Genomic DNA, 27,957 nt, shown 5'->3' with positions numbered 1-27,957 from the left:
TACACATTGTATACTTCAGGTTGCAGCACAGTGTGGGAAACTCCCCTGTACTGACCGCTGTCACTGGGGAATGTGTCTCTAATGGCACCAACGACACAGGCGGGTATTACTCGAACGCGGTGTCCAAGCCTCCTAAGAAGCCACCATGTAAACGCACGATAGGCCACCAGCATATACCACCTGTGGAAGAGAAAGATACAAACTGTATTTAAATGAACAAGATAAGTGTATCAAACCTTAGTTGAAAATGCAATCTTGTATCCTATGGCATTGGTGCATGTACAAATGTTACTTCACGGATCAATCAACTTGGGCTTTAAAGTGTAGACACATTACAAATGTGAACAACTATACATTCCATTACATTTGGGACACAGAGAAATATTTTTTCTTGGTTGTACGTGAAAGACACATAAAATGACCAATATGATTTCTCCAAATCGCGAGTGATGAATAGAATTGCAAGACTACATTCATTTGGCAGTGATAGATCAAAGTTACGACAATATAGGAGACAAACATGAAATGTTAGTGGCCTAAGTGACATCACATCTAGAGTACACTTGATCATTACTTGGATTGCGAGGGCGAACAGTTCGTGAAGTTCGTGCATAAGCACCATCATAATCCTTAACACGGACTGTGTGAGGCAGGCTGCCCTAAAGTCATGCAGCTCAGTAACGCATTGCGGCCATGTATCGTCTTCCGATATATAGGACAAGCATCCAGAGTTTTCTCGGCAGCAGCAGTTCTCCTCCTCGGGTGGCATTACCTCGCACCAATTGCAGGTACACCAGGTGGAGACATCGTCCATGCGACTAGGCTCAGGCTCTTGATCTGGTGATTCGTCCTCCCAACTGTCGTCCGAAGCCTCATTGTTTCCGCATCTTTCTCTTTTGAGTAATTCCGCCTCGGAATACTCTGGCTCGTACTGGTAGGGCTGTATTGTTGCCATAATGCAACAAAATTAAAATAGATAGTAATGATAGTACTAGTATCTGTCCGCACGGGCTACGAGCAACGAAAATAGCTGAACAGAGCTGAAACGAGCCACAGGATACACAAAAAAAGATATTGAAATGATTGGAAAAGCAAATCTGATGTCTGATGAGAAGCGGTCTGTTTATACTTATTGAGGAAAGAGGCGTCCTGCCATTTCCATGGAGACACGCAATTAGCTGGAGCACAGAGAACGTTGACACGAGACGTGCATTGGTGTTGTGAAAAGGGCCGTACGTGTGTAGTGATGTCAGCTTCAGGGGCGGGGGATATGATTTAGTGCCGCCAGGGCAATTCACCTTAGGGCGATGCGTCAACGGATAAGATTAGCACAAGATGGCCGCGCCCTGCTGCCTGATTTCGCATGTGTAAAAGTGAGGAAAACTACGGTAAGGTGCATAGGAAATGTTTGTACGATCAATCAACGTATGCTTATAAACACATGGGACAATAATATGTTTGAGCGCACTATTCTTTTAACCACAATACATACTACAAACTATTGCAAATAGATCCAAATGAAGTGTTTATGAAAGAAACGAAAAACAAGATCATCCTGTGGGCTAGGAGGCTATATCAGTCACAATGGAATGGTGTAGCTTGCTCATTTCCACTATGCATACCAGGAAGTGAGCGGGATACCGCCACTATTTGGCTACGCCTCTGTATCTGAATATATTTCCAGGCAGATTCTCAAAACTGGCCCATACAGAGGTACAGCAGATATCAGTGGAGTAACTTTGCAGAAAATGTTGGGGGGGGCATGACATCTAAATGAAAGGAACCCCTGCCAAATGAGTGGGACAAAATAGTGTTCCACAAAAGTTGGGGAAGGCACAAACACCCCCCCCACATACCCCACTAAAATTACGCCCAGGGCAGATATCATTAAACATCTTAATAAATTATTTTGGAGAGGCATACACCCGTGTCACAATGGATGTAGAATCCATTTATAAATGGATTAACCAGAAACAAGCTAGATGGAATAATCACCTTCGCAAAGAATATTTTAATTTTTAACAAGATTTACCACCAAAACATGGGATACATATAAGGGCTCGTAAAATCTCCTCGCCCACTCGCATTGTCGAGGAGATTTTATGATGGTTGAGTATCAATGTTTGGTACTCAACCTTGCTGCCCACTGCAGGGATTTTTTAAACTTATTTGACATTTACTGCAAGCAAACTTAGCCAGCAGTAAATGTCAAATAAAAGTTTACCTGCGCGTGGCTGGTCTCTTTGTGGCATCAGTGTGCCAAACATCAAGAGGCTTCATGAAGGCTTATGGTGACATGAACCACTTTACAGAAATCAGTGGTAAAGGTTTTGTTACCAGTCGTCATGGGTCGAGTGCATTTCTCTTATGTGGAGTAGGTAAACTAAGTAACTTGATCTGCAGGTCTAGGGAGATTCATAAGAATTTGGGATGCCTGCATTTCCTTTGTCTTTTTAGGATTGGCAAGATGGTTTGTGCCAGAGATTTTGAAGCTACATGTTGGAAAGGGGCTCCGATTTATTTTTATTTTATTCAAATTTTTGTTCAGCGCTGGAACTACCAAGAGGGTCTCAGAGTGCCTTACAAGTTCAAAGGATGAAAAGGTGGAGGTGAAACAGAAGTTAAAAAGTGTTTTCAGTATAGGATAGGATGATTAGGATAGACAAGTGGTAGCAAGGGAGGTGGAAGGTGAAATGAGGATGTTTTGAGGCTCTTTCCGAAAGTGGCGATGGAGGGTGCAGTACAGATGTGAAGCCGTAGGGTATTTCATCCTCTGGGTGCCAACTGGGTAAATGCCTGTTGTGACAAATCTTAAGAGATCGTCGCTGGTTTTGAAGTTCCCTGGGGGTAGTACCCAGAGGGAGGATCAACCCCATTGAGAGGGATGATCATCCTGAGAGAACGCAGTACCCCTTTGACCCTCTCCCTCTCCTTATCAACCTTACCCAACCACCCTATCGGGTCTCACCATGTATTTTTGCTATCCATCCCAAGTAGAGACCACTGGGAAGGAAAGGATTGATAAGGTCCATGATAGCAATGTTGGGACGAGGAAGAAGCCAAGAGCAATGAAGATCAATGATGCAAACCAAGCCACACGCTCTAGTCTCTTGAGTGCTCTGATTGGCCAGCTGTTATTCAAAAACGAGCAAAGGAAAAGAACAATTGCGTCTTCATCTCAGCGTGGTCTGAGAGCCCATCAGACTATGCGTAGAAGGTCCGACCAGTGAAGCAGACTGTCGTGGACAGGAGCACGTGCACAGGAGCCCCCGATGCAGGAAGCTTACCGGAGAGAAGAAAACACTCTTGCTGTTAACCAGGCGTGCTGGAGTGCAGAGAAACCACCAAACCACCATAGAACTACTGGAGAGACCCACAGGACATTCTCTGGGGAGCCAGAGAAGCCGCAGAAGACCCTGGGAGACCGGTGATCAACCAGAGGGCAGTGGCCAAGACCCTGCAGGTCCTAGGGTGGCTAAGCATGTGTCTGGGGAGACCCAGAGGGTGCAACCAATGTTAAGAAAAGCAGAAACTGCACTATGTGAATATTCACCAGTACAAGTAGCAAGGTGAAGGGGGTCTGGGACCCACACTGGGGGAATACATCCCGAATGGCACTAAAGAGGAATACAAACATTGTATTTGAGAGTTGGACACACAGACCTTGGCAGGAAAGTAAACCAAGGCTGTGGTTTGGGGTGAAAGCAGATGAATACTCAATTTGGCAGGAGTGTGGAACAATTGGGTACAGAAACTCCCTTCCTCCTTATTGTAGAACCTGGAAGTCGGTTTTACTCACAAGTGCCTGGGAGCCTCAACACAGCTTGGGAAAGGCATCCAAGCTGTTCTTCGTCGCAGTACCTGGAAGTCAGGTCTGCTCACAAGGGTCTGGGACCCTCAACACAGCTTGGGAAAGGCATCCAGGCTGCTGTTCTTCATCACAGAACCTAGAAGCTGGATCTGCTCTCAAGGATCTGGGACTCTAAACACAGCTTGGGAAAGAAGTCTAGGCTATTCTCCTTCACCACAGTACCTGGAAGCCAGGCCTGCTCACAAGGGCCTGGGACCCTCGACACAGCTTGGAAAAGAATATCCAAGCTGTTCCTATTTGTCACTTCCCCGAGAGCCAGGTCCGCTCAACAGGGTCTGGGACCCATTTCTTTTCAACCAAGAGAAGAGAGACATTTTATGAACCCTAAAGAGACTAAAAGGGGAGGGAAACAACCCTTTTGAACCTTGTGGAACTTATTTGTTTGGAGCCCTTTTTCTTTCGTTTGAACTTTAATGGAGAACTACAAAGTAGGGCTGCAGGTGGCCAGCCAAGAGAAATGTTCCCTTATATAAAGTTTAGTTTGTGAGGGATAGGGTAGGATTTGGACACAGGACGTTGAACTTTACTTTGGACAATCTGACACAGACAGTTTTATTAGCTACTTTTGTTGAGGCAGGGCAACCTCTCTTAGAGATAGGGCTAGTTGGGATTTCATCCAAAACCCCATTTTTGTTATTAATACATGTATTTGCCAATCAACATATCACCCTTGTGTCAGAGTCTTACTCCTACCCCCTTACATAGTTTATGTGTACATATTAGTTTGCAGTGTGGAATGTGTAAAAAATGATGGCTCGCTTGTCTGTGTTTGTGTGGGTGATGGGTTTTATTTTGTCATGCAGGTAAGATGGGGTTTTGAGGTGGATGGCTTTGACTACAGAGCTCAGTCCATTGAAGGCAATTCTCTGGGTGCGGGGAGCCTCTGGAGCAGGATGAGAGCTGAGGTGATGTGTAAATGTTTGGGTAGGTGGAGGATGAGTGGGATGCTGCAATTTGTATACCTTGCAGGGGGAAACTGTGCTCTTGAGGAGTCCAGTGAGGAGAGCATTCCCATAGTCCAGCTTGGACAGAACCAGTGCATGGACTACAGTGTGAAAGTGCTCAGAAGAAAATGTCCTGTTTTGTTGGCAAGCGCTATGTGGTTTTGAAAGAAAGGTGGATGGTGGGAGTAGATGGTGAAGCCAAAGGATTTGATAGGTGTGGAGAGGGTTGACCATGGTGAGTTCTTTGATCCAGGGGGTGAGGTTGGGTATGTGCCTAGGAAGCAGAAGAGGAGGTATTCCGTTTTGGAAGTGGGTGGCCATCAAGGTGAGGTGGTGGAGAGACGGCTTTTGTGTGTGTGTGAAGTTGTTAAGGGGAGATGATTTGCATGTTGTCTGTGTGTTGATGGAAATGGGCATTGTGTTTGGTAAGGGTCTGTTTAAGGAGTTCTATATATATGTTGAAGCGAAGTGAGACAGAGGGGAGGCTTACGGGACCTCGTTCTTTACTGGGGGCAGTCTAATCAACAGGGGGGCATGGAAACAAAATGTGTTCTGTCAGTGAGGAAGGAGGTGAACCAGCCAAGGACAGAGCATGAGAGTTTCATCCTGTCGTATAGGATGTTGAGGAGAATGGTGTGGTCAATGGTGTTGAAGGCTGCAGAGAGGTCGAGGAGTATGAGTAGTGCTGTGTGTGCTTTGTGAGTGACGTTGCAGAGGTCGAGGATGTGAAGTTTAGCGGTCTCTTTCTTGGTCAACGTAAGAAGCCACATTGCAAGGGTTTGAGCAGGCTGTTTGTTGTGATGAGTTGTTGCAGTTGGGTAGTGACAAAGAGTACCATGATTCTGGTGAGGTATATTAGGCTGATAATGGGGAGGTAGTTTTCAGGGAGTGTGGGGTCGAGAGATGGTTTTTTGAGGAGAGGTGAAATTTGTGCAATTTTTAGCACAGGGGTGGAATAGTACAGGAGTTGATAATGTTGAGCCAGTGTGGTGCGAGGGTGGAAATGCAATTGGATGTGGCTTGAGGTGGTCATGCATCATCCAGGAAGTGTGCAGGTTTTGTTTTGGCAGTAAGGGTGATGAGAGGGTTTGTTGATGGGGTTTTAGTGGTTTGAGGGGGCAATTATATTGAGATCCTGTGTGGTGGTGATGATGTAATTCCTGAGGAGAATGGAGGGATGCGCGTGTATGGGGGTCAGTAGAAGTGGTGTGAAGGCGAGGTCTGTAGTTTGTTTGGCTAAGGGGGAGAGGTGGATGGTTGGCAGATGGGGGGGGTGGTAGAGTGAGCATGAAGTGGATCGCAAAGTGGTCACACCAGGACACCTAGATTCAATTTTACACAGAGATGATATTTTTGCTTCAAATCAAAAGCTCCAGTGTGTTGTCAACTATGTGTATGGGGTAGGTGATGGGTTGTGTGACATAGGTGGTGAGCGGAGTGGGTATAGTGTTTAGTATGGGGTTGCTGTCTGGATAGGAAATGCTAGGGCTGAAATCACAAAGGCATATATTGGTGTAGGGGAGTTGTGGTTGTCAGTTGTGAAGTCAGTCGAATCCGTGTGGAATCTGGGGTTGTGATTTGGGAGGCAGTAAATGAGGTGGATAAAGGTGGGTTTTGGCTGTGATGGAGGAGGGCAAGTGAGGGAGAGAGCTTCAGAGGAAATGTATGGGGGAGTATGGGGTTCCTAAGTGTGATTGAATCTTTATATATGACAATGCCACCACCTTCTTTCTGTGGGCCGTTTCTGTGTTGAATGAGATAGTATGGTAGAAGCATATCAGAGTGTGTGTGTAAATTTGCTTTATAAAATCAAGTGTGTGTGAGTGTGTGTGTGTGTGTGAGTGTGTGTGTGTGTGTGTGTACGTGCGTGTGTGTGCGCGCGTGCGCGCGCGCGCACGCGCCAGTGCAGAGTGGCAGTTGAGTAGAATGCAGGTGCATGTGATTCGATGTTTCAGTGAGTTATGGATTGGAGTTTATGTGAATGCCATTTGTTTGTGTTGTTTAAAGCATGTTTATGGTACTGTAAAAAACCAGAAGGCGTTTCACTGCCCAAACCCCAGGGATCCTTTGCTCAGGAGGCCAGGGCACGGCCATCGCCTTTGGATCCAGACCCTGGGGGTGGACAAGTGCGGGAAGATCACCTGAGTGAGAGGCCCTAGGAGAGTGGGACAAAGACACCCGATGGTGACACGCGGTATCCCCCTTCTTGCAGTTACCCACAATTGCACAACCCCTCTACCATTTTTGGAAATTTCCAAACACACAACATCTTTCCCTCCCCATCTTCACATAGTACTGTGCAGAAGAAGAGACCAATGGCAGTACTAAAGATTACCTGTATAAAACACTGTATGACACAGAGGAAAGACTACCACCAACCAGCCTCATGTTGTCCCTCTAATGAGATCAGGCCGGATCAGGCACTTAATTGTAATTGTACACACCTGACCCCTATTACCTCTCCCCACATGGTTAAAAGGCGGAGCACAAGAGCACACTCTGAGCGAGGCAACGCACACGAGGAATCAGCAGTTACAAGATGGCAGTTTAATAGAAGGCGAAAAATGCAAAACTGAAAGGGAAAGTGCCCTTGACCTTTTCGACAAGAAACTGTTACTTTCATGAACCTTCGAGAATGGAAAACATAAGACCAGGAAACAAGGCTGAAGAATTCTGCATTGTGCGTCGGAGGTACTCAGGGCTCTCCTGCGCCGAGAGTCAAGGCAGAGACAATCCCTTGCTGCTGTGGTTCTGTCCTTGGCTCCTACAACAAAGCAACGGCAGTGAGTTGGGGGGACTGATAACAGAGCGATCTGTGTTGAAGCCAAAGTTGCAAGCGGCAACATTGCATAGTGAACGCTGAAGTGAACAGTGTATGAAGCATATGTGATAATCAACGTGAGTAAAAATTGAAACACAGGGGGCGTGGCTTGGAGCGCCATCGATGTGGTCGCTCCTCTGAGGCCACCCGTGGGATGCCCGCCGCCGCCGTCGAATTCCAGCGGTTCTAAGCGGGGTTCCAGTCGCCAATGCCATCTAAAGCGACCGGAACCGACATGGCACAACCTGGCTAAACATAGCCTTCGACCGAGGAGGCGTTCTACCAGAATTTAGCGGCTGAACTTCTCCCCCGTCTTCGACCGAAGAAACCAAGATGGCCGCCAAGCCGGAACCCAGCAGCACACGCCGCACTCGGCGGTAGCGGGACCCCAGAACACCGAGGAGCTGGAGAGGGGGAGCGGTACTTAAAACAGAATCATCCGATTCTCACCAAGGCGACCCGGAAGTCACCGGGTTGCTACCTCGGCGGCTTCGGCTTACATACACTCTGAGGGACCAAGAGAGCAGGCTTCCACCCGTCCCCCCGCAACGCAGAACGAGTCGGGACCCCCGCGGCCATCTTGCATCATCCCCGACGGAGACCCTCTCCCCATACCAACGTTTCCTGGGGCGCCCCTGCCCACTCACTCAGATCCAGTTCAGAGCGGGGGTCGAGGGGGAGAAACTCCCCAAGTGCAGTCTCCCGCCGTCCTAGGCCCCGCTGCTACTCTCTTAATTAAGACCGCCTGACACGAGCAACATGTCGAGGCAGACGAAGGTGAGCAAGGGCACAGATATCTCCGCCATGTTCATGGCTCCGGAGAAACCCAAGAAACAGGATCCTCCTAAACTGACCCCACAGAAACCACAAGAGGATAGGGGTGCTCTTGCCACCAAAGGAGACCTCATAGCCTTCATGGCGGACATCAAATCGGAGTTCCGCGCCTGTCTCTCGGAACTCACCGCTAAAGTTGACCAAACGGATCAGAGGGTCACAGAACTCGAACAGAGGCTCGCAGAGATCAAGGATCATTCCCAGGATCACGCTACCACACTGGGGGAAATGCAAAAATCTATCGATTCCCTGCATCACAAATACGAGATCCTGGAGTTCAAACATGAAGAACTTGAAAATAGGGCACGTCGCAATAACCTCCGCATTCGGGGCATCCCGTCCTCCATCCCCGACAACAAGCTAGCGGACTACGTGGGAAGCTTCTTCGAGGCTTTACTCCCGGATCTGGACAAACCCCAGCTCCTGCTGGACCGGACCCACAGACTCCGCCCGCGCTGTGGGACAGATCCGGACCGCCCCCCAGATGTGATCACCAGGGTCCACTTCTTTACGACGAAAGAGGCAATATCAGCGATCAGTCGCCAAGGAGATGAGATCACTTTTCAGAGCACTCCACTTCAAATCTACCAGGACTTCTCACCACTCACTCTCCAGAAAAGAAGAGCACTTCGGCCTCCGACACTGTTCCTCCAGGAGCAACAGATCCGTTACAGATGGCTGTTTCCGACAGCTCTCCAGTTCACATATAATGGCACCCTACGCCGAATCAGCCACTTGGAAGACGCTGAGAAAATCTTACATCCAACCTCACCCCGAGATCCTTCCACGCCAATCCCAGAGGGGACCGAAGACTCTGGACCGCTTCCCTCTCCAAAACCCAAACGCACGCCTTGGTCGTCGACCCAGCGGAACAACAGAAAGAGATGAACGGGGACGCTTCCACGGTCCCAGGCTCCGTCAGCAAGTAAGCCGGGACACACATGCCCCAGCTTGAAGTAGGACCCGCCACTTGGATTGCGAGCTCACCAACCTTGAACACGGTGGCGGCGGGCCACACCCATGGTTCATACCCACTCCAAGGATACTTTCCATCCCTTGTTCCTTGGAAACCCACAGTACTCGATACGTGATGGGACAGTTGGCCCTGTTGGCCTTAGGTACGACCGTACTGACAATGTCGGTCTACCTCCCTGTTAAAGTTGCGGCCCCCCATTGGGGTTCCGCGTTAAAACCTCAAGTGCAGGATGATACCAAGAGTTTCCCTAACAGACATGGCAGTTGAACCACCACCCCATGACCCCCCCCCCTTAACCCAAGGAACAGAGAGTGAGCCTTCAGAGGACCTTCAGTCGCTTCGGATCCTCTCCCTGAATGTTAATGGCCCGAACTCCCCCAACAAGCGAAAGGCAATTCTACTGAAACTTCGCGTCGAAGATGCAGCGATAGCTATGCTTCAAGAGACCCACCTGCTGCCGGCAGATGTATCCCGCCTTTCCATCCCGGCTATTCCCGCTCCAATTCTTCGCCTCTGGCACAAGTAAAAAAGGAGGTACAGCGATTCTCTTCAGGAAAGACTTAAACCCGCAGATTCTGGAAACTAAAATATGCCCAGAAGGCCGATTTACAGCGATTAAATGCCTCCTAATGGGAGACCTATATACCCTTATCTCAGTATACGCTCCCAACACTGGACAGTCACACTTCTACGACTCCTTGGGCACATCTCTCGCTAGCTTTGTGGAGGGCCACACAATCGTCGGCGGGGATTTCAATGGGGTTCCCGACCCCACCAAAGACCGATCACACCCCCCGACTCCAGGCGACTTCGCCCAAGCACTCAGCTTCCTTTGATTCTTCAGGACTCTGGAGATAATAGACTCATGGCGGGTGTTTCACCCTGACGAAAAAGATTTCTCCTTTTACTCTTCTGTCCATCGCACCTTCTCAAGGATCGACCTGTTCCTGATCTCCCCGCATACGTTCCCCTAAGTCAAAGAGGTCACCATTGGCACAAGAGCGATATCCGACCATGCCTCAGTGCTCCTGGAACTCCGGGTTCACAACCCTAACCCCAACATCCCGCACAAATGGATGCTGTACGACCCGATCCTCAACGGCATGGCCACCAGAGACAAGATCGCGACAGGAATAAGAAACTTCTTTAACGAAAACCCAGCCTCAGACACCTCATTAGCGAACAACTGGGATGCCATGAAGGCAGTAATCAGGGGCTCCCTGATAGCTCAAGGGACGGCCTACCATCGAGATAGAAGTCAGACCCGGACGGCCCTAGAGAACGAACTAAGAGAGGCCGAGGCACTCCATAAGGAGAAAGGCTGGTCCCCCAAAACACAACGGATCATCCGCACGGCACAGAAAAAACTGGAAGCCCACTATGCAGAACAAACCGCCCAACTAATGGCGAAGGCCAAACAGTCATACTACGCGAGGGGCAACAAGGCGAACAAGTTCCTGGTGGCCAAACTAGCCAAGCAGAGACGTATCAACGCAATCATGGGCCTGCGTGATGCCAACGGGGTCACACTATACTCAGAACCCGAGAAGCAACGCCTCGCAATAGATTACTTGGCCCAAATCATGAAGGCAACCCCACGAAACCTATCACAACAGAAGGAATACCTGCAGCAGGCAGAAGTGCCCCAGCTCTCCGACGCAACGAGAGACGAACTGGAGGAGCCCATCACAGGGGAGGAAATCGAGGAGGCCATCAAATCACTTAAAACACGGGCCCCCGGCCCGGATGGCTTCTCAACCAGGTTCTATAAACTATTCAGAGCACAACTGACCCCCCACCTAGCCACCCTATTCAACTCCTTCAGGGAAACGGGGGCGGTGACCCCATCGATGCAGGAATCAACCACCATCCTCCTACCCAAACCTGGAAAAGACCCAAGAAGCATAACATCCTACAGACCAATCGCACTCTTAAATATCGATGCGAACATATACTCAAAAATTCTGGCAACCCGTTTGAATCGCATCTTGCCAAAGATCATCCACCCCGACCAGGCAGGTTTTATCCTACACCGGACAGCAGGTGACAACATCCGGAGAACCCTGAACCTAGTGGACCTCGCCTCCCGGAACTCCCAAAAACTAGTCTTGGTGGCTCTCGACGCAGCTAAGGCGTTTGATAGGGTGGATTGGACGTTTATGAGACACACCCTAGGGGCCTTCGGCTTCGGACCAGCTTTCCAAACGATGGTTCTAGCTAACTATGATTGCCCTAAAACAAGCCTGAGGATCAACGGCCGCAACTCAGCCCCAATCCCCTTATCATGCGGAACCCGGCAAGGTTGTCCACTGTCGCCCTTGCTCTTTGCACTCACCATGGAGCCCTTCGCCCAAAAAATAGGCGGAATGACCAAATCAAGGGCATACAAAGTGGCCCCACACACCATAAACTTGCCCTATACGCGGATGACATTTTGCTCACGATATCGGAGGCCCACTCATCCCTCGAACACGCGATACGCGAAATCACCAGCTATGGCGAAGTCTCAGGCCTCACCATAAACTTCGATAAATCATCCGCCTTGGGAATTGGTCTCACCCCGGCAGAACGAGAACCATTGACTAAGATGTGCCCAATAACATGGGAAAAGAGCGCCATCCCCTATTTAGGGGTCTACATCCCGGCTGACCCAAGGGAGACATACAAAGCCAACTTTCCCCGACTCTTCAAAGAACTGGAAGGCGACTTGAAGCGCTGGGAGACCCAAGAGATCTCACTGCTCGGGCGCATCACTGCATGCAAGATGAACCTCCTTCCGAGATTCCTATACACATGCGCCTCATTACCAGTGGCAATCCCCACGCCAACTCTCCGAGGGATCCAGAGGAAAATGCTGAACTTTATCTGGAGAGGTAAGAAAGCGAGAATCCCTCTCAGAACTATGCTGGGGAGTTCCAAATTGGGAGGGCTGGGGGTCCCAGACCTACAGGCCTACAGAGTGGCAGCCCAACTGGCCCAGGTCCAGGCCTGGCAAAATACGACAAATCGCCCTGGATGGGTGGAGCTGGAACAATCACGGGCACCCCTACCCCTGCGATTCCTACCGCACATCCCGTCCCCCCTCAGGACCCATTGGGGAGAGCTCTTGCTATCAACTAAACACACCCTTAGCACTTGGGACTGGGCGCTAAAACGGAAGGGAGTGCCGAGAGGACTGAGCCCACGTTCCCCGGTCTTTCATAACCCAATGTTCACACCGGGTATGAATCCTCGCAATTTTCGCAACTGGATCAAAGGTGGGCTGGAGTCCATAGACCAGCTGTATACGGGGGAGAGACCTCTCACATTCACCCAATGCAAGGAGAAGTTCCAACTCCAGGAACGGGATAGATTCACATATATCCAACTACGCCACTGGTGCTCGCACCCCCAAACCTTGCAAGCAGCAACACGCCCTCCTACTGCCTTGGAACTCACCCTGGGAGACCTTCCAACCCGCGGCAGAGTATCCACCCTGTACAGACGCTTTCTAAGCGACTTCCTGACCACAAGAACCCGATGCATGGCCCAATGGGAAGCAGACCTAGGTCACCCGATAGAGGATCAAACCTGGGTTGACATATGGACCAGAACACATACCTCGTCCACCTGCATCATCAATAGGGAATGTGCGTATAAGATCACGCTGCGGTGGTACTATTCGCCCCTCAGACTTCACCATATGAACCCCCACGTGGACCACTCTTGCTGGAGAGGATGCGGCCACCCAGGCTCCTTCTTCCACATGTGGTGGGACTGCCCGAAGATCCAACCATTCTGGAAAGCTTGCTTAGGGTCCATCTCACAAATTACCGGAACAATGATTCCCTTGGAACCAGAACCGATCTTGCTGGGTTCTCCAATCCCCGGGACCTACCCGCGCTCCGGACCCAGAGCGAAACTACTAACTCACTGCCTACTAGCAGGGAAAACGGTGGTGGCCCGAACCTGGAAAACCCCAGAAGGCCCCCACATAGCCCAATGGTGGACCAAACTTTGGGACATTCTGATAGCGGAGAAGGTGACGGCAGCACAAGCGGGAACTCTACATCGTTTCCAGAACATCTGGGCCCCAGTGCTGGAATTCGACCAGCGCTTCCCCGCCCTGACCTACAAACCCACCAGGGCCCACTGGATCTTAAAAAACCAGGAGAGCCCGGAGGAAGACACATAGTTGCTGAGGCTCAATCCGGACTGCCCGGGAGGGAGGAGCCCGCCTACAGGGCCTATGGGACGGATGAACCAGGGGGCGGGAGGGGGGAGAAGACGCAGGGGGGATAAAGGACTGGTGTTCAACTTGCCTATAGAACCACTGCATATAATGTCTGTACTTATCATTCTGCCTTGATTTAAAATAAACAAAGTTAAAAAAAAAAAAAAAGAAATTGAAAAACAGATGAATGATTGAACTTTGAAGCCAAGGCACAATACCGTAGACAGAATAATACGGCACCACATGCATGTTCATTCTAAAGTCTCCGTAAGGTATCCAACTGAAAGGTGGCAAATGTGAAAGAGTGACAAAGATTTGTGAATCAAAGCGGTCCTGCAACGGGTCAAGCAAAACCTGTGCACAATCAAAAGTCGTTGATGTTAATGGCGTAAATAAAGTTGATGACAAAGTAGATGAAGTTGGTCTGAGCCTGGAGCATGGAGATCAACTGAGAGCTTTTGGTTAAAGCAAGTTTGAGTTAATAAGTTCAACTGAAATTTGTCCGAACCCGGTGGAGGGAGACCAATTGAACATTGCGTTAAGAGGATCTGAGCCCGGCTGAGGGACATCTGGGGTGAATAGTGAATCGCCTGAGAAAATGAGTATTTGAAATCCTAAGAGGAAAATAATGTATTGTTTGTTTGTCGCAGCAAAACCAAAGAGGTGATGGCTGGAAGGTTTAGACTGAATCTTAACCACTGGCATTGCTCGGGGCAACCCTCCAAACCATCGTTCTTCACCTGCCAAGCCATTACAGAAGGGGAAAGTCCATATGCAAATCAGACTTGGTCCCACACGAAAAGGGGCCGTCCAGCCCGAACTGCTAGGTCACATCCCTTCTGCACGAGACCACAAGCATCCCCAAACATGTTTCGGCATTCTTGGGCCACATCAGTGAGGAGTAGCTTGAGTCTCTAGGCCCAGCAGGCACGGGACCCACGTCTGGGCATACCCGTCCCACTTGGGGTGACAAAGCAAAAACAAAGAGGTGATGGCTGGAAGGTTTAGACTGAATCTTAACCACTAGCATTGCTCGGGGTAAGCCTCCAGACCATCGTTCTTCGCCTGCCAAGCCATTACAGACGGGAAAAGACCATATGCAAATCAGGCTTGGTCAACCCCCAACAGGGGCAGCCCAGCCCGAACTGCTAGGTCACATCCCTTCTGCATGAGACCACAAGCATCCCCAAACATGTTTCAGCCTTGTTGGGCCTCATCAGTGAGTTTAGCTTGGGTCTCTAGGCCCAGCAGGCACGGGACCCACGTCTGGGCATACCCGTACCACTTGGGGTGACAAAGCAAAAACAAAGAGGTGATGGCTGGAAGGTTTAGACTGAATCTTAACCACTGGCATTGCTCGGGGCAACTCTCCAGACCATCGTTCTTCGCCTGCCAAGCCATTACAGAAGGGGAATGGCCGAAACATGTCTGGGGTTGCTTGTGTTTCTGTGCAGAGGGGACCTGGCCTAGCAGTTCAGGCTGGGCTGTTACCATTGGTGGCAGTACTTGACTGATTTGCATATGGCTGGACCCCTTAGCAATGGCGCTGACGGGCTAAAAAATGGTGGTGTGGAAGGTTGCCCAGAGCAATGCCAGTGGTACAGATTCATTCAAAACCTTCCACCCATCACTTTTTGGTCACAGTTTGTCTCACTATGTGAGAGAGGGTATGCCCAGACGTGGGTCCCTTGCTCGCTGCGCCATAGGGAACCAAGCTGCACCTCACCGAGGAGGCCCAACAAGGCCGAAACATGTCTGGGGTTGCTTGTGTTTCCGTGCAGAGGGGACCAGGCCTAGCAGTTCGGGCTGGGCTGCTACCATTGGTGGCAGTACCTGATTGATTTGCATATGGCTGGACCCCTTTTGCAATGGCACAGACGGCCTAAACAACGGTGGTGTGGAAGATTGCCCAGAGCAATGCCAGTGGTACATTCATTCAAAACTTCCACCCATCACTTTTGTGGTCACACTTTGTCTAACTATGTGAGAGAGGGTATGCCCAGACGTGGGTACCCTGCTCGCTGCGCCATAGGGAACCAAGCTACACCTCACTGAGGAGGCCCAACAAAGCCAAACATGTCTGGGGTTGCTTGTGTTTCCGTGCAGAGGGGACCTGGCCTAGCAGTTCGGGCTGGGCTGCTACCATTGGTGGCACTACCTAATTGATTTGCATATGGCTGGACCCCTTTTGCAATAGCATAGACGGGCTAAACAACGGTGGTGTGGAAGGTTGCCCAGAGCAATGCCAGTGGTACAGATTCATTCAAAACCTTCCACCCATCACTTTTGTGGTCACAGTTTGTCTCACTATGTGAGAGAGGGTATGCGCAGACGTGGGTCCCTTGCTCGCTGCGCAATAGGGAACCAAGCTGCACCTCACTGAGGAGGCCCAACAAGGCCGAAACATGTCTGGGCTTGCTTGTGTTTCCATGCAGAGGGGACCTGGCCTAGCAGTTCGGGCTGGGCTGCTACCTTTGGTGGCAGTACCTGACTGATTTCCATATGGCTGGACCCTTTTTGCAATGGCGCAGACAGGCTAAAAAACAGTGGTGTGGAAGGTTGCCCAGAGCAATGCCAGTGGCACAGATTCATTCAAAACTTCAACCCATCACTTTTGTGGTCACACTTTGTCTCACTATGTGAGAGAGGGTATGCCCAGACGTGGGTCCTTTGCTTGCTGCGCCAAAGGGAACCAAGCTGCACCTCACTGAGGAGGCCCAACAAGGCCGAAACATGTCTGGGGTTGCTTGTGTTTCCGTGCAGAGGGGACCTGGCCTAGCAGTTCGGGTTGGGCTGCTACCTTTGGTGGCAGTACCTGACTGATTTGCATATGGCTGGACCCCTTTTGCAATGGCGCAGACGGGCTAAACAACGGTGGTGTGGAAGGTTGCCCAGAGCAATGCCAGTGGTACGGATTCATTCAAAACCTTCCACCCATCACTTTTGTGGTCACAGTTTGTCTCACTATGTGAGAGAGGGTATGCCCAGACGTGGGTCCCTTGCTCGCTGCGCCATAGGGAACCAAGCTGCACCTCACTGAGGAGGCCCAACAAGGCCGAAACATGTCTGGGGTTGCTTGTGTTTCCGTGCAGAGGGGACCTGGCCTAGCAGTTCGGGTTGGGCTGCTACCTTTGGTGGCAGTACCTGACTGATTTGCATATGGCTGGACCCCCTTTGCAATGGCGCAGACGGGCTAAAAAACGGTGGTGTGGAAGGTTGCCCAGAGCAATGCCAGTGGCACAGATTCATTCAAAACCTTCTACCCATCACTTTTGTGGTCACAGTGTGTCTCACTATGTGATAGAGGGTATGCCCAGACGTGGGTCCCTTGCTTGCTGCGCCATAGGGAACCAAGCTGCACCTCACTGAGGAGGCCTAACAAGGCCGAAACATGTCTGGGGTTGCTTGTGTTTCCGTGCAGAGGGGACCTGGCCTAGCAGTTCGGGTTGGGCTGCTACCTTTGGTGGCAGTACCTGACTGATTTGCATATGGCTGGACCCCTTTTGCAATGGCGCAGACAGGCTAAACAACGGTGGTGTGGAAGGTTGCCCAGAGCAATGCCAGTGGTACAGATTCATTCAAAACCTTCCACCCATCACTTTTGTGGTCACAGTTTGTCTCACTATGTGAGAGAGGGTATGCCCAGACGTGGGTCCCTTGCTCGCTGCGCCATAGGGAACCAAGCTGCACCTCAATGAGGAGGCCCAGCAAGGACGAAACATGTCTGGGCTTGCTTGTGTTTCCATGCAGAGGGGACCTGTCCTAGCAGTTCGGGCTGGGCTGCTACCATTGGTGGCAGTACCTGACTGATTTACATATGGCTGGACCCCTTTTGCAATGGCGCAGATAGGCTAAAAAACGGTGGTGTGGAAGATTGCCCAGAGCAATGCCAGTGGTACAGATTCATTCAAAACCTTCCACCCATCACTTTTGTGGTCACAGTTTGTCTCACTATGTGAGAGAGGGTATGCCCAGACGTGGGTCCCTTGCTTGCTGCGCCATAGGGAGCCAAGCTGCACCTCACTGAGGAGGCCCAACAAGGCCGAAACATGTCTGGGGTTGCTTGTGTTTCCGTGCAGAGGGGACCTGGCCTAGCAGTTTGGGTTGGGCTGCTTCCATTGGTGGCAGTACCTGATTGATTTGCATATGGCTGGACCCCTTTTGCAATGGCGCAGACAGGCTAAACAACGGTGGTGTGGAAGGTTGCCCAGAGGAATGCCAGTGATACAGATTCATTCAAAACCTTCCACCCATCACTTTTGTGGTCACAGTTTGTCTCACTATGTGAGAGAGGGTATGCCCAGACGTGGGTCCCTTGCTCGCTGCGCCATAGGGAACCAAGCTGCACCTCACTGAAGGGGCCCAACAAGGACGAAACATGTCTGGGCTTGCTTGTGTTTCCATGCAGAGGGGACCTGGCCTAGCAGTTCGGGCTGGGCTGCTACCATTGGTGGCAGTACCTGACTGATTTGCATATGGGTGGACCCCTTTTGCAATGGTGCAGACGGGCTAAAAAACTGTGGTGTGGAAGGTTGCCCAGAGCAATGCCAGTGGTACAGATTCATTCAAAACCTTCCACCCATCACTTTTGTGGTTATTGTTTGTTTGTCGCATCAGGCCCTCTGAAAGAAGAGACTTTGAAAGATAAAGAGACTTGGGCACGGAAGGCCCTGATGCTAATGATTGAACTGTATCCTTGTGCTAGAGAAGCCAGAGACTGTGCTAAGCTCTAGTGTACCGCCTTGTCCCGTGCTAAAAACGTGGGGGAGGCCAATGGCCTGAACATCTTGACATATCATTTTGTGAACACTTCTTTCTTTTTCGTAACACTGTTTCCTACACTATTTGTATTTAGAGGTAAGGATTGGCAATAGGTTTTTTAGTGTAGGCCCTTTTATTTTGACAATACACCACTAGAACTCCGTTATTATTCGATGGTCGTAGCTTCCTCCCATGATAGATTTACGATTACTTTTTCAAACCATTTTTGAAGCTCAATAAATACACTCGAACTGTGGTCAGTTGTGTCTGTCTTACTTTTTATACCATGGCTTCCTTACAGCACTCAGTGGCAAACAGGGCCTGAAAGGGGACAAAGAATGAAACAGCAAAGCCATTGTTGTGGGGCCCCTTAGTTCCATCTGCCCTTAGTAACAAACAAAGGTGGATTAATGACACCAATTTGAGAAATGGACCAGCTTTCTAAATTAATTCAAACTGTCCCTCGAAGAATATCTCAACCTCTCCATAAGGGACGGTGCTGTGCCGCCTATCTAACAGGGATAGTGGAGAATGACAACCCTCCACTAAACTCAACCTAGTATTCAATAGTAGGCCAATGGTTTAAAAATCAAAACGATCAAAAAAAGCTTAATCTCCAAAGTGGACCCAAACTGGAGTGCACCACAGATTCAGTGCATAAAAGCAACAATAAAATAGGGCTATCAATGTGGGATATCCCGCGGCATTCAAGTGTTTTTTTTCCCCTTTTGTCCTTGTCATTGGACGCCCAGGTGAGTGAACACACTAAGGAAAGTGCTTACATTCCTAAAGAAACCCAGAAGTAGTTCAACTGGAAACACTAAACCAGTCCTCTTTCAGCAGTAAAAAGTAGCAGATGCACATGATGGAAGGTGGTGGCACCCCTAGTAGGGAGCAACAATATAACCCTACCTGTTGATGGAAGAAAGAGAAAATACTTGCAGGTTTCGGTAAACTACTCTGAAATACATACGCAGTGCATCTTGGGGAAAGCTCTGTTATAGCAGAGTCCATACAGTTTATTGTAGAAAAACATCTTGAAATTGTGGTGCTTAACATAGAACACTGCACGGGGACCGCTAGAGAATACAGAATGTGATGGGGAAGGGATGAAGGAACACCTCCTCGAAGAGAACACTGCATGGGATCCTATACAGAATATAGAATATAATGTGGAAGGGATGAAGAAACAACTATTTCGAATAGAACACGGCACAGCGTTCTGTAGAGAATACAGAATGTGATGTGGAAGGGAGGAAGGAACACCTATTTCGGATAGAACACTGTACAGGGTCTTTTAGAGAATACAGAATGTGATGTGGAAGAGAGAAAGGAACACCTATTTCGGATAGAACACTGTACATGGTCCTTTAGAGAATACAGAATGTGATGTGTAAGGGGGGAAGGAACACCTCCTTCGGATAGAACACTGCACGGACACTGTAGAGAATATACAATGTGACATGGAAGGGAGGAAGGAACACATAATGAGGACAGTATTCAATTACACACTGCACATGATTTTTGGAATAAGTGATGAAGGCAGACCTGCATCCCAGCTTTTCAGTTTGTAATGTGATGAATCCATCGGCATCGTCGCTCCCTCTTCGGGGACTTCTCTTCTCATATGGCCATGGAAGGGCAGCCACTACCTGATCCCGACACTGGGAGTGGAGGCCCGAGGGAGGATTATATGGGGGTGAGGATTGGTGGCAACAAACACAACACCGACCTTTCCATTCTGGGTTTTACCCCCCAGACCCCAGGTTTACTGTTTTATGGCTTATTGTGATATTAAACCCATCTAACCATCTCATACTTATCTCCTTCTGACAAATTATACTGAAGTACTTAGATGAGAAAGAAGACTGAAGTGATGAAGATTGCTGGAACCAGGAAGCCTACGCTGCGTTCTAGTTGCTGGTGGGAGCTACATAGTAGTGGGACATTTAAATACCAGTCAGCTGTGCGAACAGGGAGAATCTCAGGAAGAATCACAGAGAGAATCAGGGGAGAGATATGCAGCAGAGTAAACCTCGAAGCATGCGAAGCTGGTCAGAAGCTGGAAAGCAAGCAGAGTGCTGCCCGACAATGGAAGGCTGCTGGAAGTGCTTTCCGGACGAGGAGGGAAGCCAGCGAGACTGAGGGTAACGCAAGGCTGTCAGGAGATGCAGGAGACTAGGCAAGAAGCAGCAAAGGGGCGGAATGCTGCAGTGAGGCTCTGACAAGCCACAGCAATCGCAGGGTGACACGAAGGATGCCAAAGCAGCCTAAACAAACCAGTGAGCCCAAAGGGGAAGAGCGGAGCTCCAGGGTGCTTCAGGGGAAATGCTGTGCACACTGGGGAATGTCAAAGACTCTGTTGAAGCGGACGGAAACCCTGTGACAAGTAATGAAAATACTGAACGAGAAGGTGGAGGCTGATTAATCAAACGGATAAGAAAAGCATGGACAAGGCTATTGCTTAGTGAAGTGTACACGTTTGAAAACTGTCTACGTTGTAAAGAACAGTTTGAAAAGTCCTGGCAGGAGAGTAAATCAGGCACTGAGCGAGTTGGGATGCCGCACCCACATATAAGTGTGGAACGTTGTTAAGGCGAGTCTGGAGACCAGCACCCTAACTTTTTGTTAAGTCCCGGCAGGAGAGTAAACCAGGCACTGTGCGAGTTGGGAACCCGCACCCAATATAAGTGTGGAGCGTTGTGAAGGCGAGTCTGGAGACCAGCACCCTAAGTTGTTGTTAAGTCCTGGCAGGAGAGCAAGCCAGGCTAAAGTGATTGCGTGACTGGAGTCCCGCAATTTTAAGAGTGTGAAATCTGGTCGAAGGGAACCAGACCCCCTGAGTGGAGGAGTTGTAAAATAATTGTGAGGCACTGTGAATTATAAAAGATCTCTTAACCATGCAGTAAGTCAAGGGGTGAGGAAGAACCGTTGAGTGTGTGATGCTAGGGGAAGGGAAACATACCCCCTTCATTGGACAGTTGCCTTTTGCAATGGATAAGAACTGTAGCAGAGAGCTGAAGAGAAGCGAATACCTTCCCCCATCGTTCTGAGAGCTGTGAAACCTTGGGGAACTTGTTTATTTGTGCACCTTTTGGAACTTTCTGTTGGAACATTAAAGAAGACTTCAGATGGCCAGTTGAAAGACTTTTTCCCTTTGCACTTTTTCTTAGGCTTAGATTGTAAGGGGGTCAGGATAGGATTTTAGACAGGACAGAGAACTCTATATTTTTGGACATTCTGACACGGACATGCTTTAGTTTCATTGAGGCAGGGAAACCCCTCATAGTGTTAGGGTCAGATAGGTCTTCCTCCAACCCTTCTTTTATTTTAATAAAAGTTGATAACAACCACAGTGTCTTTGTGTCGACTCTTACTCCTGATTTATTTATCTATTTATTTTGGTTGCTTGTAAAGCACGCCAAGCCCTGGGGCATCTGTGCACTTGCTTACACAAGAAACTTACAATTGTTACATAGGGTTACAGTCATGCATTCCTATTCACATATTTGCATAGTTGCTGTGTGCATTTACATTTTACGTTTATGTTACACTTAGGCTGACATCTAGGTGGATACATACATGAAAAGAATACAATTTTTGTAGATGTTATAGTCATCTACTCATATTTACAAATTTGCTTATTTACATTTTGCATTTACATTACAGGCCTATTATTTCGACTGTAGTATAAGAGGTTGTGAGAAAAAAAAATGATTGGTGGATTAGGCTGAGGAGGTCAAAGTGATTAGTGTTGGATGTGCAGTCAGTGTGTGAAGAGATGTGTTTTTAGCTGTTTGCGAAAGATCCAGAAGGAATCCTGGGCTCTGAGATGAATGGGAAGTTCATTCCACAGTTTACTCGCCATCGCAGGGAAGCTGCTGCCGCCTGTTTTTTGGAGCTTGAATTTCGGTGTGACCAGGAGGTGCTTGTAGGCTGCTCTGGTGGGTCGGGCTGATTGGGTTTTAGTTATTTTGTCGGCTAGGTAGGCAGGGGCTGCACGGTGGAGGCACTTGTGTGTCAATGTGAGCGTTTTAAACCAGATTCGTTCTTGATTGGGCAGCCAGTAGAGTTTGAGTCTGGTTTCTAATATGTGTGATTCATTACAGTAAGCACAACAGTTTATCCACACGTCTCCCTCACCCCCAATTTTTTTTTAAACAAAATGCACTATTGTTTTTATTGAAATAATTTTGTTTATTACAAACTTTTTATTGTTTCATCATTATCGTTTCCATCAATAAAAACAATGTAATAAAAAAAAGAGTGACAAACAAAAGCAGTATGTTTCCATTTCCTAAACATTTGCCAAGTTCCTAATTTCCAATCAGAATTGCAAAACTCTGAACACTATGCTTTTTTGTTCCCCAATGATCAGGGTAGACCATCTTTTTTCGATCGTTAGGTCTGATGCAGAAGATGGAGGCAGATCTCAATACTTTCTTCTTATAGAGGCGAGTCCCCCACAGGCCATTATCAGATGGAAAGAGATTCCTTTTAGCTCACAACTTTACAAAACCGGCAGCCACTGTTCCAGTCTGGCAATTGTCTTGATGGGGCTAAAACCTCTCTCATTGGTAGCAAATTTAGTCTTAGTCTAAGGAATAGATCACAAAACTTTGGGCAAGGAAACAACACTAGATAGGGGACAGTTGATTTAAAGTCTGACTTTCTGCTAGACAGTTAATTGCAAGGTTATGTTGTGCTTTCCGCTCTTGGGTCTCAATCCAATCGTCCCATTGGATTTTCCTCTTCACTGATAACGGATGACACTTCACTATCAGCTAAACGCAACAAGAAAAATAAAGAGCGAACCGTTTTCCGTCCTGTTTACCAGACTACAGTGAGAAATATTTGCCAGGTTAATAAGTACTCTACAAAGTTTTGTGAAAAAGATTGAGCAGTCTTAATGCAGCATGTAGGGTTTCCATTTCACCCTGTATTATACTAATTTTAATGACTATGAGTTTTTGAATGTCAGGAGTAGTCCGAAAATGAAATTGGATTCTGCAGAATCAATACAATATTACATTGAAAAGAAAAGAAACCCACAGACTCTTCTAGACGCTATCTCTGAAAAACCAACTTGAGGATTTCCCTAGGGTAAATACTCCCAGCTCAATAAATTAAAAATCCGTTATTTGCAAAGCGTAGCTGAAACATGCTCAACAAAACAGTGGGGTAATTTATATATCACAAAATACAACATTAAATGGTACCTTTATATTTACGTATAAGAGGAAGAAAGGCCAAGGTAGTCCTGATACTACCAATCAGATTCACGTCCACAACCTGTTTATATTTGTTAATGGAGTGCCAATCAGTGTTTCCACAGGCAGATAGTCCAGCATTGTTCACCAGTGCCCACAACCCTGAAATGAAAACCATACAAAAGAGATCATTAAAATACACAATGACATGTTATATTGTTTTAAACAGACTTTGTTGTTTACATGCATTTACATAGTCATTCAATTGTATGATGGTTTGGCACCAGTTATACAAAATGTACATTATTGTTCGACTTGAATTGAGTTTGTAAGAATTGTTCCCAGTAATACAAACAAAACCTAATTTTGGTGTACATTGAGTAGGAGACTGTCTAGTAGATACTACTGAAATGATGGTGTAAGTGAGCACTGGATTGAAGCAATACCATATCAAAATCAAGAATGTAACCAGAGAAGGCAGTTTATATATAATCTTACTAGTTTACACCATATAGCAAAGATCTCTGCTTAGAACAATGTTTTCCAGTGTAATTTCTTTAAGTGGTATATGCGAGAAAGATATTCGAGTGTTGGAGGGCCCAGTTCAAAAAAACAGAAAAATTGCCGAGCAACATGATTACTTTTGATCAAAGAGAGCCACTGTCCAACACAGTGCAAAATAAACAAATCCTATTGGAATTCACACACATGAAATAGATTTCTGAAAATTTGAGAGTACATAAAAGCTATATAATAATGAAGGCTTTAGTCCGTAATGTTTGCAAAGCTCTCTATCGTGCGCTACTGGGTTGAGACACAGGCACTATCCATGCAACCACTTAAGACACAGACACCATTTTCTCATGTAAATGCTCTCTTGAAGATAATCATCAAAGGTCCCAATATAAATAAGGATTTCTGTCCACAAGGAAACAAACTTATACACAAGCCACAAAAGTTTGCTTTGCCAATGCTTGTTTTTAACAGGGCTTCAGTGAAGAAAGTGAGATATTGTTTGGTGAGAATGTGGTACTGTCATGTTATTGTGAATGTTAGGTGTATGAGTGAAAAGGGTAGTGTAAGAGTAGGGGGTGACTGAGGTGGTAACTGAAGGAGTGAAAGGAGGGTAAGTGAGGGGAAGGTGGGGAGGGGTAGTGCTAGTGTGGATAGAAGAGAATAGTGAGAGTCTGGAAAAGAGAAAGTATTGGGACTCTAGAAAGGAGAGAGTATTGGGAGAGTGAAGAAGGAAGATTAATAGTAGTTGTATGGGGGAGGAGCAACTAGAAGGGACAGTAGCAATGTGAAGAGAGGGAGTTGTAGCAGGAAGAGTAGGAAGAGGCAAGATCAGAGGGGGGAGATAGTTGAGTGAGAGAAACTTAGGAGAGAAGTAGGGTGGAGGCAGAGAAAAGAGTAGGTGCAGGACGAGAGAGGGACCGAAGTAGAAATGGAGAGGCATACCATGGTGTGAGAGAGAAGGCACCTCCAACCCTCCAACCTCAATAACTAACCTGGGGAGTAGGTTTCACCTATGAAATCTCTGAGGTAGAGAGAGTGGGACAGCCATTACAACCAGTTTGCATCATATAAATTAAAACCCTTGAACTGCCTTAGGGAGTGGATATTTATTGACGCCACCTGTGAAGCTACGCTTCTGACTGTATCACACTTCATCATGTTGTAGCCCCTGTTTTCCAGCCCTGGCCTGGGTAAAGGGATGCACTTCCCTTCTCCAGGCCAGTGGCAGATCTCACGGGAAGAAACCACTCCCACCAACCAGACCTGCTGGATAGGGAGCGGCGCTGCACTGGCAAATTAAATTGCTCTTAAACAGGAGATGACCATGCTATGACTCTTTACCTTACTCTTTCATGAGACACAGACACCAAGGTGGATTTTATAGGGATCTCAGCAGGTGCCCCGCTTTATTTATACAATAAATAAATAGTCTTATAACATTTCTACCACTAATCCCCTTCAATGTTCCCCTGGCATGGGTTCTTTCTCTAAAGGAATCTGCCCCATCAGCCCACCCTTTCTTCAAGGTGTGAGAGGGGGACCTTAGGGTGACACAGATGGAAAAGACTCCTGACCTACATCTGTCACCACCTACTGTAGAGGGAGGCCAGAAGATGCCTCAGTGGGTGGTCCCACCCCAAAGGTAGCCTCTGGCAGGCCACAACTTCCCTTCTGTCCTTCCTTACATACTTTACTTTAATCAATGTATAATGCACAGCACAGGACCCGTAGGTTTAGGGGTGCAAACAAACAAAGATAACAGATCCACAACAAGGACAAGGTGGACCCAACATACCGTTAGACCCAACATACAGACGCAGGCCATATAACAGGGCAACATAGGTGGAAGATCCAAGACCATTTATCTGAACAGCAAGTTCTTCAGCTTCTTTCTAAACATCGCCGTAGATCTCAGCCCCCTTAGGTCTGGAGGAATAGCATTCCAGGCCCTGGGTGTGACCAGGAAGAAAGCACATTTCTTAACCTGGATTTATTTACAGGTGGGAATTTTAAGCTGATTGGAATTATTGCATCTAGGGGTCCTAATGCTGGATTTTGGGATCAGTGCATCCCTCAAATATTGAGGACTAGATCCCATCAAACATTTATGCGTGATCAGTAGGATACTAAATTCTCTTCTAGCCTCTATTGGCAGCCAGTGCAGATTGCGTCTACCATGTGAGACATGATCTCTCCTGTTAAAACTGGTGATAACCCTCACCGCACTGTTTTGTATCATTTGCAGTCTTGTGCAGTCTGATTTGGTTATACCTACTAGCAGGCTGCTACAATAATCAATATTTGACCCCACAATGGCTCTTGCTACAGTCTCACAATTGGCTCTAGATATATATATATGGGTGAAGTTGCGCCAGCAGCTTGATGTAATAGGCAGTCGAGGAGACCAAACTGCTTACCTGTGCCCGCATATTCAGGTTTTGGTCCAGATAGAACCCCAATGTCATCACCTTTTATTTGGTATCAAGATCACACCCTGCCACTCGAAAATGCTTATAATCTGTACCCAACATCTGTAATTTGGTCTCTGTGCCTACAACCATCAGTTCATCTTTTCTTTATTAAGCGCCAAACCATTACCCACCATCGAAGATTGAATGAGTTCATAGACCTTATTCACAGTTTGTTCATCGTCTTCATGGCTACCCGACAGTGGGATGACACATTGCGTGTCATCAGCGTAATTAGTAAACCCAACACTATTTTCTTCCAGAAGAATGAAAAAAGGAAATGTGAATATATTATAAAAGGAGGGAGATAAACACACCCCCTGAGGCACACCATAAACCAGCTGGGCCGGTTGAGCTTCTGCCTCTTTACTCCATAGTCTGCACCATCGGTTGCTCAGAAAAGAGCCAATCCAGAGGGCTGCATTGTCAGAAAAACCAGCTACTTCTTTTAATCTGGTGATCAATACTGTGGTCCACCAGATCAAAAGCTGGCGATAGGTCCAACAGCATATCCATGGCACTTTGCCCCTTGCCCATTATCTGTGGTAGTCTAGATTTCAGGTCGAACAATGCTTTTTTCGTGCCATGCCCCTGCCTGAAAGCTGATAGCCACTTATTTAAAATGACATTCTCAAGCAAAAATACTGAGATTTGAATATAGGCCACACAGTCTATTATTTTTTTTTAAAGAAACAGCATGTTAGCGATATGCCGAAAATTGGCTGCTGTTTCTGGGCACAGACCAGGCTTTTCTAATAAAGGAGTAACGCAGGCAGTCTTGAGATCTGTTGGAACATGATTTTCTCTGAAGAGTTGACAAACTTACACAGGGTACCTATCGGTAAAGGGGTACACGCTTTTAGTATCATGGCGGCACATATGTTCACTTTACAACTAGCTGTTTTAAGGTTATTGATAATCAGAGCAAGTTCAGATTCTGATATGGCTTTAAAATTGGACTGGTTTTCTAGCATCTTTTGCGTGCATTTCGACACCGCCTGGATGCTCACTCCCTGTTCAATATTCTTCTTGCTGATCTCGATATTACTTTTTATACAATCAAGCTTCCCTAGCATTGCTTCTTGAATCAACATGCACCAGGCAGCATCTTGAACAATTGTTTCCAGTTTATTAGGACATGGATGTTCTAATTCATTCAAGATCTTAAATAGTTCTTTTGACTGAATTGTGCGTTAGCTATCTTAGCATCAAATGTGTTTATTAGCCACTATAACGGCTTCTTCGAGCTCCTTAGCGGCCACCTTGTAGGCCTCCTTATCTTGGGCATCGTGAAAGGATCTCCAATTTATTTTTAACAAACATGAATTTGTGTAAATCCGTGG

General features: G+C 47.7%; 1 protein-coding gene across 1 annotated transcript in view; it reads right to left on the bottom strand.

Moving 5' to 3' along the window:
• Positions 1 to 27,957, bottom strand: part of LOC138467957 (short-chain dehydrogenase/reductase family 9C member 7-like) — a 336,331-nt gene that overhangs the window by 235,002 nt on the left and 73,372 nt on the right. Inside the window, exon 2 of the mRNA XM_069608303.1 lies at positions 23,640 to 23,792. Coding sequence (XP_069464404.1) covers positions 23,640 to 23,792 — 153 coding nt within the window. The remainder of the gene's footprint in view (positions 1 to 23,639; positions 23,793 to 27,957) is intronic.

Source organism: Ambystoma mexicanum, chromosome 4q, assembly GCF_040938575.1.
Source record: "Ambystoma mexicanum isolate Mex_15411 chromosome 4q, UKY_AmexF1_1, whole genome shotgun sequence".
Taxonomy (NCBI): domain Eukaryota; kingdom Metazoa; phylum Chordata; class Amphibia; order Caudata; family Ambystomatidae; genus Ambystoma; species Ambystoma mexicanum.
The sequence above is the reverse complement of the archived record's forward strand: the minus strand, read 5'-3'. Positions and strand labels throughout refer to the sequence as shown.